Source organism: Schistocerca americana, chromosome 1, assembly GCF_021461395.2.
Source record: "Schistocerca americana isolate TAMUIC-IGC-003095 chromosome 1, iqSchAmer2.1, whole genome shotgun sequence".
Taxonomy (NCBI): domain Eukaryota; kingdom Metazoa; phylum Arthropoda; class Insecta; order Orthoptera; family Acrididae; genus Schistocerca; species Schistocerca americana.
Window position 1 is genome coordinate 704,331,016 of NC_060119.1, and position 16,789 is coordinate 704,347,804.

At 35.8% G+C, this 16,789-nt stretch overlaps 1 protein-coding gene across 1 annotated transcript in view; it reads right to left on the bottom strand.

Annotated features, from left to right (window-relative positions):
• Positions 1-330: 330 nt before the first annotated feature.
• LOC124593706 (proton-coupled amino acid transporter-like protein pathetic) overlaps positions 331-16,789 on the bottom strand; it is a 157,089-nt gene continuing 140,630 nt past the window's right edge. Inside the window, exon 7 of the mRNA XM_047132016.1 lies at positions 331-602. Coding sequence (XP_046987972.1) covers positions 331-602 — 272 coding nt within the window. The remainder of the gene's footprint in view (positions 603-16,789) is intronic.

Sequence of the window (16,789 nt, forward strand, 5' to 3'; positions counted from 1 at the left end):
TAAATCGCTTCATTTAAAAATAGACAACTATTACATTTATTTCAATAATAATGCATCTCATGCACAAGCACCCTTATTATGTGCTTAGTCCTCCTTTCTTCTTATTTATTAAATCAATGAATAGCAATTTTGGTACTGCTCCAAAACTGCATTTACACCAATCACTGATGTTTGACATAAACTGCACAAGTTACAAAAAAAAATAAATGTAAAATCCTTTTAGTTTCATTGGATATCACTCATGCCAAAAACTGCAATATATATTCTGCAGATGCATGTAACATTTGAATAATGTCTTATCTTCATCTCTGAAGTGGTTGAAGTCATTCTTCAGTTTTGGAGAATCCTTAATTTCTCATCACTTGAATACACCAGAATAATTTCTTCTATGCTGGTATAGGTACCAAACATAAGTGCCATTAATCCAAATACACACACCAACACATTTTTCCAAAGTAGCCATTTAAAACGTCCAAGTCCACTATCCCAGAATGTAACAACTTCAATAAGTGCTGGTACCATGATACCAAGTACAGACATGCAAAGAGCACCAATAAGAGACATGAATGGCCCTATTGTGGGCACTGCAACTGCCAGACCAACTGGAAAAGAACAAAAACAGAAATTAAAATAATAAATCGAAATTTCTAGATTGTGTACTAACAAAATTTTAATTTAGTTCATTTACAATGGCCACTTTAGCCACACAGAATCCTATAAGTGAATCAGTGGACATGTTCTCCACACATACCACTTTCCTTTCATTCATTCATTTGACAAATGCGTTTCATAGATTTATTTATGGAGGAGGACATTCAATGATGTGAAATGAATTGTGGAGCACTTTAAAATGAATTATTGCCTAAAAACTAAAGTAATAATTCATTATCATTATACCACTTTAAACTATTTGTGCTCCCTCAAGCTAAATTTAATATAATACAACTAAATGGGGAAACTGCTACTTTCAAAAGGGACTGTTCTTCAGTTTTACTGAACAACAGTCCTGTATCTTGGGGAAGGGGGGAGGGGAGGGGGGGAAACTGGGGTATCTGCTCCAGGCAGCAATTTTAAGGAATGCCAAATTCATATTCTTGAAGAAAATGCCTTGTTTCAGAAAGCACCTAGCGTCCAGTGTACATTGGTCTATCGATTGTTGATTATTGAACACATTCTAAGTTGATGTCTGAAAGGAACATAAGTTGATTTTTGAATGTGTGCATAGTGTACATGATGTCTCCACCAAGGGACTTCCTGTCACATCTAGAAATTCAAAAAAATTTTCCTGCAGACTAAAAGGGATGGGGCTATATGAGCAGAGTAGAATAAACCCAAATGGGTGAATGCCAATACTTTTTATTTATGTGGCTGATTGCGTGTGTGAATGATCAGCATTGTTACACTTATTAGTGAAATCTGTGGATCCAGGCTATTAGAATGGAAATAAATGACTAACAAGTAAGAAAGATTAAGTATTAATTTTCTCATTGTATCCAAGAAAATGAAATTTTGACAGAAAATTTTTGCTAGGTCGCTACACTACTCGGGCCCAGTTGTACAGTCCCTGGTTAGCAGCCACTAAAGTTCTGTTCTTGGAACAGTGATGGAAATGCATTGTATAAACAGGTAATAACGCTTAACCAGAGAATAACTGTGGGATTACTAAACAAGTGATTCTGGCAGGGTTAGTGCAGTTAACTAGATAAAAAGTTTTGACATTGGCAGGAACAGTTATAGAATTAATGATGAGAAAATTGTTTGAATGATGAAGTAGAAGGAACAGGGACATTACACAAATTACATGGAAGAATATGATGATTCCAGATTTATATAACATTTTTGTATTACTATGATTTTGATTTCATGCTTGAGAAACTGGAGCATATGAAAGAAATGTGAAACTATTTCCTAAAAGTTAAACTTTTACACATTTGATACTGTTACTTCATGATCTGTCATGTCATCTATGTAAATGAGGCAGATAAAAATGACCATTTGCACCAAAACAGTCTCGCTTATTTGGCATGTGTTACAATTGTTGCAATATTAGAAAGGCCTATTTTGTTTTATCTAGCATATAGTGACAAAATAGATGTAATGAAACCAAGAAACCATTGGTTTAAAATACACAGCTATTAACAAGAATATTTCTTTTCGTTATTATTTTGTACAATATTTAAGTATATTAAATTCCACAAAATGTTCCTCATCCCGTCATTTCTTTTGGTATAGGGACATTGATACAATTAGTAAGCCCCTTCATAATTTTTCTTTGTACATTCCATAGGGAATGTATACCTATGGAGTAAGTATAGTGTACTGTGCACTTTTTCAACATCAAGGCAGACTATTGATATAAACCCCTCCAGGCAATTGCAATGTCACCTTGCGAGGAATGATTGTTAGTCAGACTCATGCATAGTGCATATAGTATCAGTGAGCATCCTGGAATGATGCTGATTGTCTACAATTTATAGTAATAGCAAAAGCTGAATATTACATGTATTCATCTTGTTTAATATATGCTTTTACATGTTTGAATTTAAGTAACAGCTATGGTGCAGTACTGTTGTTGCTGCAGATGTAAAGAGAATTATATGAAAGAAGGGCCAGCTACTTTTCATAGGTATGTACAACAAATGTACACTAATCAGCCAGAATATTATGACCACCAATCTACTATTGATATAAATCCATCCAGGCAATAGCAGTGTCACCTGGCGAGGAATGGTTGCTAGCCAGACTCATGCACAGTGCATGTAGTATCAGTGAGTATGCTGCCTGTGTGTCAAATGGGGAAGGCATGTGATCTATAAGAGTTTGACCAATGGCAGATTGTGATGGCCCTGAGTCTAGGCATGAGCATTTCAGAAACTCCACAACTTGGTGGGAGTGCTGTAGTGAATGTCTTCAACACATGGTGGACCAATGTGAAACCACTTCCAGCCATAGTGGGGCCGGGGGTCCACACCTCACTGCAGATGTCAAATGTTGTAGGCTGGGCAGACTGGTAAAACAGGACAGGCAGTGAACTGTGATGGATCTAACATCAGACTTTTATGCTGGGCAGAGTACATGTGTGTCTGAACACACAGTACACCAAACACTCTTAGCAATGGGTCTACACAGCTGACAGCTCATTCAAGTACCAATATTAACAACACTACTTTGGCAACTAGGACTGAAATGGGCATGTGGTCATTGGCGCAGTGGCAGTGTGTTTCATACCCTGATGAATCCTGGTACATTCTTCACCATGCTGATGGGAGGTTGTGAATCCATCATTTTCCAGGGGAACAGTTCTTTGGCACTTGTACTGCGGGACATAGATGAGCTACAGAGATGAGCTAAGGACAGCTCTTTATGCTATGGGGAACATTCACGTGGGCACCCATGGGTTGAGTGGAGCTCATGCAAGGCACTATTATGGTCAAGGAGTATACACTGGTTGCAGTTCACATACACCCCTTCATGATGATCATGTTTCCCAATGGCAGTCACATTTTTCAACAAGGAAATGCGCCACATCGCAAGGCCAGGAGTATGATGGAGTGGTTCAAGGAACATGGTGGGAGATCCAATTGATGTGCTGCCCCCCATCCCTCCCCTACCCCTGCCTCTCAGTTCACCACATCTCAACTCAATTGAACACATCTGGGATGTGATTGAACATGACATCAGAGCTCATCGAAACCATTCCACAGAATTTACCCCATTCCACACAATACGTGGGTGCAGATATGGTGCCAGTTCCCTCTGGTGACGGACCAAGGCCTCATTGGTTCCATGCCATGATGTGTTGCCATTGTTATTCATGCCAAAGGTGGACACACCAGCTATTGGGTAGGTGGTCATAATGTTCTGGCTAATGAGTGATAACCAAATGCCATATTGATATGAGGCACTTTACATGTTGAAAAATATCAAGCCTTGGTATTATAAAGTCTTGCATTGTAGCAATAATTTCTGCAATTTTAAGGCCATGTGTTTATGAGACAAGTGCTACATCAATTTGAGTAAACTGTCAGTGAGTGTTCACATATTGGTGCTATGTTCACATGCAGATAAAGTTTATACACGATAAGCTGTTTACTTTCTTATAATTTAAGCAGGTTCTCAAGCCCTTGTGTGTATCTAAATATTACTGCGTCAGACAATTTCCAATGTAATGTCATTGTAGAATATTTAATTAGAACAGATTTGACAATATGAATCATTGCAATATAAAACCTAAAAAAGATATTGTAAGCTGTCACTTCTTTATTACTCCAAAATTCGAGCACTGATATTATATTTTTATTTATTTATTTGGTGCATAGTGTATGGTTTCACTTTTATGATGAGATGGAGAAAAAATGTCATAGATAATTTACATGTCTATAAAAAGCAGAAGGGTAAATGAGGAAAAACAGAAAATAATAATGGACAAGTTGGTGGTGCAAATCAGTTTCCATATTCACTATAACAATTTCATAGTTCGAAATACATTGTTTTTTGTGACACTTCAGTGCCATCTACAGTGTTCACAATATGAATAAGTGCAACAGAAAAGGTAAAAAAAAAAAAAATGGTTGGCTGTCACTTCTTAGCCCATTACTGAAGAAACATATATAAAGGGGAATCTGAGCTACAAACTATGGTATAAAAGCACAATACCATTGCTCTTCATATCTTTAAGCCAGCTTCAGTTCCTGGTGTTGTTAAGATGTCTGTAAATTGTGTATACAATGTTTCACAGTAGTTCTGAAGCAACAAAGTAAGAATACTCAAAATATGCTATGTGCCATATGGGCTAAAATGTGCTGTCCCAAAATCATGTGACATGAGCTACAGGAGATATCGCAGACAGAATTCTTGTTCTGCACATCCAAATGCTCACTCCTTAGGTATGTATATTCTGTGGTAAATTCTGAAAGGCACTTACTCAGGAACATGTAGTTCTCCAAAATTGTGGAAGTTTTATTTATAAGGTTCCAACTGGATTTTATTGTTCTGTATTTAATTAAGCTGACATATCTGGTGAGTCTAACTAAGAAATTAGTTCTGTTGAACACATTTTATTCAAAGAAATATAATTAAAAATAATAATGTTAACAAACCTTTCAGTTTTTGAGATTTTCATCATAAATTTTAATTTAAAGAATAAAAACTGTCCTTTGGTAGCATTTAAATTGTAGTTACAAAATATGTGTATGGTTTTTGTAATTCATTTTTGACTGGACAAGTTTTGATGATCCCAGAAGTTTTTGTTCTTGCAGCTTCTGGAATAAAATTTTAGCATATGCACAGAAGTGAAAAAAGGGCCAGCAGCAGTTCCTGTAAGTTCAATTGAGTTTGCTGTCTCAGTCTGTCAGCATATCTCAGTCTTCAGTAATCATTTTTTGTCTTTAGTATTCAGTGCTTAAGTTCTTATGTATTTTTTTTATAAAAGTGAAAAATACTGAAATGAAATTTGTAAAGCAAGAGAAATTGAAAAGAGAGCCATGAAACAAAATAAAGACAAATGATTACAAGAACAATGTTTCAGTCTGCTTTCAAAAGAACCCACTTCCTGCAAGGGAGATGAAGTTTATCATCAGGATTCAACATATGATCTAAAGTGAACATAAGCATTACTTGTAATAGTTCATTCCAAAATTAAATCTTAAAAAGTACCAAAATAATGTTATTGTCACTAGAGGTGCACTGAAATCATTTGTGGACAATGCTTTTTATAAAATGCATATTGGCAGTGTAGTGAAATATTAGACATTTTGTAGTAAAAGAATTCAGTAGAACTATTCAATACATCAACAAAAATACCAGCTTTTGCGACTCTCATGCACATTCCCACAGTCAACTGAAAATAAAACAACTTTGTATGAAAATATGCCTGTTTGAAAGTATTCTCCTTCAGTTTAGAAAATGAATTCCAGCATAACTGGTACCATCAACTTGACTAATCAAGAAACACAAAGAATAAAATTCTCACACATAAAGAACAATGAAACATGGAAAAGGACAACCAAAAATATACTTAATGTTTCTTGAGATCATTGAAATAATATATGATTTTTTCTACTTACTACAATGAGTTGCATATTTTCTAAAAGAGGTTATTATTGACTCTCTACATTGATGTATTTATTACCTCACAGGGTATTTAAAGATAGTTGTGTGGAAAATAAATTTAACATACAACATTTCTACTGTTAATTCTATTACATTGTATAATGTAACAACAAAAATGGGAAGCTGCCTTACAATAATTAACAATCAATCTCAATCTTATCAGACTGCCACTATTTTACATCTGCAAATTTAGCTACAGTTGCCATGTTGTGAAAATCAAATTGTGCTTCACTTCTCTCCTCTCAAAAAGTAACACCCTTATTATATTCAAAACCAAGGCTATCTCACTTCTCATGCACATCCCTTGTCTCTTCCTCTGTTTTCCCTTAATAGCCCACACTTCATTCTCAACCTCTCGGTACTTGTTGGGCACTATCTCTCATATGTCATTTTTGTGTTGCTCTCAAAGGCTCTCCAGTGTGACATGTCATTTCCTCATTCAGTTTTACCTGCAATGTTATTCTCACAAGGGCCACGATCTTGATCACTTTTGAAAACACTCAATTTGAATGGCTCCTCTCCATTTACATTTCTCCAGTGATCTATACCAAAATTCAACTTGATTCTTCAAGGAACATCTCCTGTGTTACGTGCATGCATACAATTTGTAAAGCATTATCTTCAGACAAAATTACACAAAAATTAAGTCACTCATAAAAGAAATACTCTAAATTACAAACACAACATTAAAAATGGCAACTTCCCAGATACATGATAGGTAAACACAAGTGAAGCACTCACAAGAAAAATTACATTGACCTCTACACAACAAACATTTAAATTTGCTGCTTCCCAGGTATTTGTGTCTGCAATACACATAAAATTATTCAATATTACTTTTCTATTACTATTACAGAGACATGGAAACACCGGAAGGTTTCAGATTGATTATAAAATCGTAAGAGAGAGATTTCAGAATCAGATTTTAAATTTTAAGACATTTTCAGGGGCAGACATGGACTCTGACCACAATTTAATGTTTGTGAACTGAAGATTAAAACTGAAGAAATTACAAAAAAGGATGAAATTAAGGAGATGGGACCTGGATAAGGTGAAAGAACCAGCAGTTGAGGAGAGTTTCAGAGAGAATATTAGGCAACTGTTGACAAGAACAATAGAAAGGAATACAGTAGAAGATGAGATCTTTATGAGATAAAATAATGAAGGCAGCAGAGGATCAAATAGGTAAAAGCACAAAGCCTAGTATAAATCCAGGGATAACACAGGAGATATTGAATTTAACTGATGAAAGGAGAAAATATGAATAGGCAGCAAAATAAGTAGGTGAAAGGGAATACATGCATATTTCACTAGGGGAAAGACAAATACCACCTAAAGGAAAATTAAAGGGACCTTTGGAAAAAAGAGAAGCAGCTCAGATGGAAAACCAGTCCTAAGCAGAAATGGGGAAGTTGAAAGATGGAAGGAGTATACAGACGGTCTGTACAATACAAATGTACTCGTGAATGTCTCACTACATCATGATTTACCAAGTTGGTCATGTGTGAACTGCAAAATTAGAGTCGCAACAGGAGTTTCATGGAAATATGTACTCATTTCCAGAATGTTGATGTTATAGACATAAACATTTTGGAATGAAGGTTCTATACAGCTCAAATGCATCAGGAAAGGAGCTACTTGCTGATAAATTATTTACTTGAATTTTATGGGTCAATGAAGGACCCAGGGCAAGTGGCAATCGAGTGCTAATCACAAAGTATTTTTGGCGAGCAGCAAACAGTAAAGCCATCAATTATGGAGTGGTTTAAACCCAGTAGGCCAGAAAGTAACAGTAAAATAGTAAAACAGATGCAAATTTTGAAATGGTCCAAGCCAATAAGGATGGAGGTGAATGAAGCACAAATTTTGCAAGCTCCAAAAATAACTTCACCACTTGGTCTTCACCAGGAAGATCAAGCCACACTCAACAAATAAACAAAGAATGTTTTAGGCATAACATCACCAGCAGAAGAAAAAGAGGTACCAGTGGCAATAGAAGTAAACACAACAGCCAAGCAGAATCAACAAGGAACAGTAAGCAGATGGAAACTATTGTGTCCATTGTGTCTGAAAGAATTTTTAACTGCAGATACAAAGAACAAGAAGCATCCAAGATAAGTGACCCTCTAGAAACAAGTCTAACCTGTATATCATTCATCAAAGTATTAGGGGACTTAGCAGCAAAGCAGAGCAGTTAATACATCAGCTATCAGTTAATATAAATGACAGAAATTGTATAAACAATGCTTAAATATTATGCTTTACAGAACATCATGTCACAAATGGCATTAACTTAGTACATTTAGATTCTACCTACAACACTGCAAGCTACTACTCTAGGGACAAAAAGGAAAGAGGTGATCTAAATATTTTTGTTAAAAATAATATCATATTTAGAGATATGAATATACTAGGGAAACATTCCACGTGGGAAAAATATATTTAAAAACAAAGATGATGTGACTTACCATACGAAAGCGCTGGCAGGACAATAGAAACACAAACAAACACATACATGCACACAAAATTCTAGCTTTCGCAACCGAAGGTTGCTTCGTCAGGAAAGAGGGAAGGAGAGGGAAAGACAAAAGGATGTGGGTTTTAAGGGAGAGGGTAAGGAGTCATTCCAATCCCGGGAGCGGAAAGACTTACCTTAGGGGGAAAAAAGGACAGGTATACACTCGCACACACACACACACACATATCCATCCGCACATACACAGACACAAGCAGACATTTTTCATATCATATTTAGATATATAGATATACAGAAATACTGTTGAGAAAAACTATAGGAAGCCTGTCCAATAGAAGTTACAGTAGATAGCTCCCCAATAATAATATTGGCTATTTACAGGGTACTTGGAGCTAACTTTAGGGTCTTTTTGGTTCGAATAGAATTATTGTTATCTACTTTATTTTCTAAAAATTCTGCGGGATTTTAATGTTGACTTTTTAACTGAAAACATCATTAAATTAGAGAAACAACTTCTGATGAATTCAAATAACCTTATTCCAGTAGTGGACTTTCCCACTAGGATCACACCTGAGAGTCAGACTTTGATAGATAGTATATTTATAGATTTAAGTAGGCACTGTAACTTCACTGTCACCTTTGCCTTGAATGGACCCTCTGACCACGATGGACAACTCTTCACTCTGAATGACAGTACACCCCTCAAGAAATTAATCTGCACCTGGAAATATATTAGGTCAACAACTAGTGTTGCACTGGAAGCCTTTAAACACAGACTCAACCTGATGGACTGGATCCCAGTATACAGGGGAGGTTAATGCTAAATTTGATATAAATGTGTTCTCGGCCATCTTTGAAGAGGTATTCCAAAAAACGTTTTTTAGAAGCAATACTGGTACATCACCGAACAAACCCTGGATCACAAAGGGAATTAAACAAGCATGTAAAAGAAAGAGGGAACTTTACATTGCAGTTAGAGTGTCTAAGTACACAATGAAAACTGGCTATTACAAAATATACTGTAAGATACTAAAGAAAGTAATACAAAAATCAAAAGTATTGTATTACAAGCAAGAAATTGATAACTCTCATAACAAAATTAAGATTATTTGGAATAATGTTGCAAGGGAGACAAGGAAACCATAAGAAATTTTGAAGAACTCAAAATTAAAGATGAAGGAAATCTAGTACACAATCCTGAAAACATAACCAACATTTTCAACAACCACTTCTTGTCTGTTTCATAACAGACAGGCTGTAAGGGTTCTGTTCATGGAGTTCTGAGTCTTATGCAAAAGACTATACTCAAACATATAGGTAAAACTCATATCAGACCTGTCGCAGCATCTGATAGTAAAAGAACAATCATCTCTCTTAATAATATGTATTCCACTGAGGTAGATAATATCTGTAATAATTTACTGAAACAGAGCTGTGCTCCTATTAGTGATGCACTTAGCCACATTTTCAATGTATCCTTGCAACAAGGAACTGTGCCTGACAGACTCAAATATGCTGTTGTAAAACTCCTTTTCAAGAAAGATGACAAAACTGAAGTCACAAATCACAGATCAGTTTCTCTTTTAACTGCTTTTTCAATTCTTCTAGAAAAGCTTATGTATATGAGAATTTTGAAGCTTCTAGATAAATATAACATTCTGAGGAAAAGTCAGTTTGTTTTCCAAAAGCGTCTGTAAACCAAACAAGCAATTTTTGCTTTCACAAATTAAATTCTGGATTCACTTAATGACAAAATGGTAACAATGAGATTATATTGTGGCTTGTCAAAAGCCTTTGACGCTGCAAACCACCAAATCATGTTATAGAAAGCAGACCTGTTAGGAATAAGTGGTATAGCAAATAAGTGGTTAGAATCATACTTCAAAGGTAGAAAGCAGAGAGTAGTAATAAATAGTAGTGATGAGATCCATAGTGACCTGGTTTAATCTAATTCGAAAACCATTAAATATGGAGTGCCCCAAGGGTTCATTCTTGGTCCTTTACAATTCTTCATATTTATAAATGACCTACCTCAATGTATAAAGCTACACTGCTTTCACACCATTTTTTGCAGATGTCACCAACATTATGATTGGTGGTCATACACGTGAAGGTCTTCAAGAATCTGTTAAGAATATTCTTAGTAATTTAATGAAATGGTTTAACAGCAATGGAGTCTTGTTGCACTTTTATGAGACTAACTATATTCAGTTCATTGCAAATGATAAAACTGAGGATTTCTTTATTTATTTACACATCAAGTTACTTAGGACCAAATTGAGAAGCAAATCTCCCAGATCATGGACTGTTTCAGTAGATGAAATTACAACATAAAAGAAATAAAAGATAAAAATAAAATGTTTATGAACCCGAAAAAAGTCAATCCATAAGTTTAAGTAAATGCAATCAACAATACAACAAGAATCAGCTTAATTTTTCAAAGAACTCTTTGACAGAATAGAAGGAGTGACCCATGAGTAAACTCTTCAGCTTTGATTTGAAAGTGAGTGGATTACTGCAAAGATTTTTGAATTTGAGTGGCAGCTTATTGAAAATGGATGTACCAGTATACTAAACACATTTCTGCACAAGGGTTAAGGAAGTATAATCCAAATGCAGGTTTGATTTCTGCCGAGTATTAACTGAGTGAAAGCTGCTTATTCTTTGGAATAAACTAGTATTGTTAACAAGAAATGACAGTAAGGAATATATATATTTAGAGACCAATGTCAAAATACCCAGACTCGTGAACAGGGGTCGACAAGAGGTTTATGAACTTACTGCACTTATTGCCCGAACTGCCCATTTCTGAGCCAAAAATATTCTTTTAGAACGGGAAGAGTTACCCCAAAATACAATAACATACACCATAAGTGAATGAAAAAAAGCAAAGTAGACTAATTTTTGTGTTGAATGATCACTCACTTCAGATACCATTCAAATAGTAAAAATGGCAGCATTAAGTCTTTGGGCTTTCCAGGACAGTTTACTATCCTTCTAAACACCTAGAAGTTCGAACTGTTCAGTTTCACTGATCATATGAAATTAAAATGACAGGTTTGGTTGAATTGTGTGTTAGAAACTGTAAAAGCTGAGTCTTATTGTGATTTACCATTAGTTTATTTTCTACACGCCATGAACATAGGTCATGAACTGCACTATTTGAAACCGAACCAATGGTGCACACAACATCTTTTACTACCAAAAGCAAACAGAAATAGAATAACCTGTAATACTAGAGGCATATAATTTATATAAATAAGGAACAGGAGTGGCCATTCAGCATTGTGAATAATGTGACCTTTTGTTGTCTATTGCTAAAGTTAAGAGGTGAACCAATTATGAGCTACTCCCCGTATTCTGTAATGGTCCAACTTCTGGAGCAACAATTTGTGATCAACACAATCAAACACCTTAGTTAAATAAAAAAAATATGCCTAGCATTCGAAACCTTTAGTTTAACCCATCCAGTGCCTCAAAGAAAAAAACAGAATATAGCATTTTCAGTTGTTAAATGACTTCTAAAGCCAAACTGTGCATTTGATAGCAAATCATGTGATATAAAATGATGAATTATCCTTACACACACAGCCTTTTCAATAACTTTAACAAACACTGATGGCATAGAAATAGATCTAAAATTATCTACATTATCCCTTTCTCCCTTTTTATAAAGTGGCTTTACTATTGAGTACTTTAATTGTTCAGGAAACTGACCCTTCCTAAAGGAAAAATTGCAAATATGGCTAAATACAGGGCTAACATGTGCAGTACAGTACTTTAATATTCTGCCAGGCACTCCTTCATAACCATGAGAGTCCTTAGTCTTCAGTGATTTAATTAATGACTCAATCTCCCCCTTGTCTGTATCACAAAGGAGTATTTCAGACATCAATCTTGGAAAGGCATTTGCCAAGAAAGTTATATGATTCCCTGTAAAAACTAAATTTGTATTTAATTCATCAGCAATGCCCAGAAAATGTCTGTTAAATACTGAACATATATCTACGAGGGTCACTCCAAAATAAATGCAAACAATTTTTTTAAAAATCCATCTTTTATTCTACATGTTTGAAAGTTTTACGTGTGTAGGTATGTCCTTTAGGAACAATATTTTCATTTCTCCACATAAATTCCATCCTTCTCAACTGCCTTATGCCATCTTGGAACCAGCGCCTGTATACCCACTAAAATTCTGGACCAACCTGTTGGAGCCACTGTTTCGCAGCGTGCAAAAGGGAGTCATCATCTTCAAACCTTGTTCCACAAAGAGAGTCTTTCACTTTCCCAAAGAGATGATAGTCACATGGAACCATGTCAGGATTGTAAGGCAGGTTTTTCAGTGTTGTCCATCCAAGTTTTGTGATCGCTTCCATGTGGAGGTGCATTGTCGTGCAACAGCAAAACATCCTGCTTTTGCTGATGTGGTCAAACATGATTCAGTCGAGTTTGAAGTTTCTTCAGTGTTGTCACATATGCATCAGAATTTATGGTGGTTCCACTTGGCATGATGTCCACAAGCAAGAGTCCTTCGGAATCAAAAAACACCGTAGCCATAACTTTTCCAGCAGAAGGTGTGGTTTTGAATTTTTTTTTCTTGGGTGAATTTGCATGATGCCACTCCATTTGTTGCCTCTTCATCTCTGGTGAAAAATGATGGAGCCATGTTTCACCATCCGTCACAATTCTTCCAAGAAATTCATTTCCACCATTCTCACACTGTTCCAAAAGTTCGCTGCATATCATTTTTCTTCTTTCTTTGTGAGCCACTGTCAACATCCTGGGAACCCACCTGGCACAAACGTTTTTTACCGCCAACACTTTCAGCATTCTGCAAACACTTCCTTCCCCTATCCCAACATAGCGTGACAATTTGTTCACTGTGATGCATCTGTCAGCAGTCACCAATTTATTAACTCATTGCACATTGTGTGCAGTACGAGGCGTGCCACTGCGAGGACAATCCTCAATATTGCTGTGCCTGCTTTTATCACGTAACCTGCTTGCCCACTGACTAACTGTACTGCGATCAACAGCAGCATTTCCATACACCTTTTTCAACCTCTTGTGGAGGTTTCCCACTGTCACAGCACAGCACGCCAAGTGTAGCAGCCATTTTGAAGACATGCTGCGACGGCGCCACTCATGGGAACAGGTTGAACTAAGTTTGAAAATAAGCGGGAAGAATGTATCTACACACTGTAAAACTTTCACACATGCAGAATGAAAACTTATATTATGAACTGACTTTACATCGTCGACCTTGTGCTGCTGATCAAACACTTCCTTCACAACTGACCATATGGTTTCAATTTTATCCTGTGAATTAGCTATTCTATTTGCATATCACATACTCTTTGCCTTCCTAATAACATTTTCAAGCATCTCACAATACTCTTTGTAATGGCCTAATGTAGCTTGATTGTTACTACTTCTAACATTTTGATATAATTCCTGCTTTGTTCTACATGATACCCTTATCCAACTAGTCAGCCACCCGGGCTGCCTATTACTGCTAGTCCCCCTTTGGAATGTTCTAATGGAAAGCAACTCTCAAACAACACGAGCAATGTGTTACAGAAAGCATTATATTTATCATCTATGTTATCGGCACTATAAACATCCTGGCACTCTTGTTCCTTGACAACTCTTAAAAAACCCTCTGTTGTTGTTGGATTAACTTCCCTACATAATTTGTAATTATATGTGACATTTGTTTGACTACTAAAGCCTTTCAGTGTTAAAAATTGTGCATCATGGTCTGAAAGGCCATTCACCCTTTTACTAATAGAATGCCCATCTAGTAACGAAGAATGAATAAAAATATGTATATGGCTTTGCTACTGTTCCCCTGCACCCCAGGTGCAGGGGTTGTAATTGAATGCAAGGTATACTGGTCTCATCATGTAATAAATTTTCAGAAGAGACTTGGCTCATTGATTTTTGTCCTACACATTCTCTCCAAGAGTGGAAATATAGACACAATGAAAGTAACATACTATGGATATTTCCATTCTCTTATAACATATGGTATTATATTTTGGAGAAAGCAAGCACTAACAAAGAAAATAGTCTTGGCCCAAAAATGCATTGTAAGAATAATGAGCAGCATATACTCTAGATGTAGCTGCAGACATCTTTTCTGGAAACTATAAATTCTAACTGTTGCTTCCCAATACATATTTTCTCTTACATGTTTCAACAGCAAAAATGCTGAGTTTTATAAATGAAATAGTGAATACATGGACATGATACTAGGAGAAGGCACAGTTACCATGATGATTGTAAAAACATGACTACAGTGCAAAATGGTGTGCAGTTCTCTGGTTCAGAAGTTTTTAATGATCTCCCTCCAGATATTAAAAGCAAATTTGATAACTAGTGCTCTTTTAGGGAGCATCTGAAGCAGTTTCTGCTGGAAAGGTCATATTAACATTTGGAAGAGTTTTTTAGCCACAATGAAAAAATTTAATACATCTGTGGAACAGAAATTTTGAGTTTGATATACCATAGTGTAAGTTTGAACAATGATTAAGATACCATTCATATGTAACATTCATAGTTACTTTCATTGGTTTTGTATTTGTTTTTCACTTTCTGTCTCTAATGTTTGCTGTAATCTGTCAGTCTTACAACACATGCATAATGCAAACATGGAGTATTACTTTTGTATTATTGACTGCTTTAATACTATCTACGTATAGATTGTTTTCTGACACATTATATATCGTTATGAGTTTATCACAGTTGGATCAATGGAGTAAGAATGAATAAATAAAAAGGGAGATAAACTTAAAGGCAATATTATGGGAAAGGAAGGGGACATAGATGAAGATGCAATGGGAGATATGATACGGCGAGAAGAACTTTACACATTATTGAAAGACCTAAGTTGAAACAAGGCTCAAGTAGTAGATGAGATTCTGTCAGAACTACTGATAGCCTTGGAAGAGCCATCCATGGCAAACTCTCTATTTATTGTGCAAGATGTATTAGGCCAGTGAAATACAGTTAGACTTCAAGAAGAATGTAGAAATTTCAATTACAAAGAAAGTAGTTGTTGATAGATGCAAAAATTACCAAACTATCAGGGTAATATGTCATGGTTTCAAAATACTAACATGAATTCTTTATAGAAGAATGGAAAAACTGGTAGAAGCTGATCAGTTTGCATTCCAGAAAAATGTAAGAACATGTGAAGCAATACTGACCTTACAATTTACCTTAGAAGATAGGTCAAGGAAAGGCAAACCTACATTTATAGCATTTGTAGATTTAGAGAAACTTTTTGACAATGTTGACTGTAATACTCTCTTTGGAATTCTGAAGGTAACAAGGGTAAAATACAGGGAACAAAAGGCTTTTTACAGCTCTCACAGCAACCAGATGGCAGTCATAAGTTTTGAGGCACATGGTTGAGAAGGGAGTAAGACAGGGTTGTAGCCTATCCCAGGTGTTATTCAGTCTGTACATTGAGCAAGATGTAAAGGAAACCAAAGAAAAATTTGGAATAGGAATTGAAGTCCATGGAGAAGAAACAAAAACCTTTGAGGTTTTCTGATGACATTGTAATTCCCTCAGAGACAGCTAAGGACTTGGAAGAAAGTTGAATGGAATGAACAGTGTCTTGAAAGGAGAATATAAGATGAACATCACTAAAATTTAAACAAGATGATGGAATGTATTCAAATTAAATCAGGTGATGATGAGGAAATTACATTAGGAAGTGAGACACTTAAAGCAGTAGATTAGTTTTGCTACTTGGGCAGCAAAATAACTGGCGATGGCCAAATTAGAGGGGATATCAAGTGTACACATGGAATGGCAAAAAAAGCATTTCAGAAAAATAGAAATTTGTTAACATCTAGATTAGACTTAGGTGTTAGGAAGTCTTTTCTGGAGGCATTTGTCTGGAGTGTAGCTATGTATGGAAGTGGAACATGGATGATAAACAGTTTAGACAAGAAGAGAATAGACTCTTTTGAAATAGGGTACAACAGAATAATGGGCACAGCTTGACTAAAAGAAGGGATTGGTTGACAGTACATATTCTGAGACATCAAGGGATCATAAATTTAGTACTTGAGAGAAGTTTGAGAGGTAAAAATTATAGAGGGAGACTGAAAGATGAAAACAGTATGCAGATTCAGAAGGATGTAGGATGCAGTAGTTACCCAGAGATTAAGAAGCTTAAACAGGATA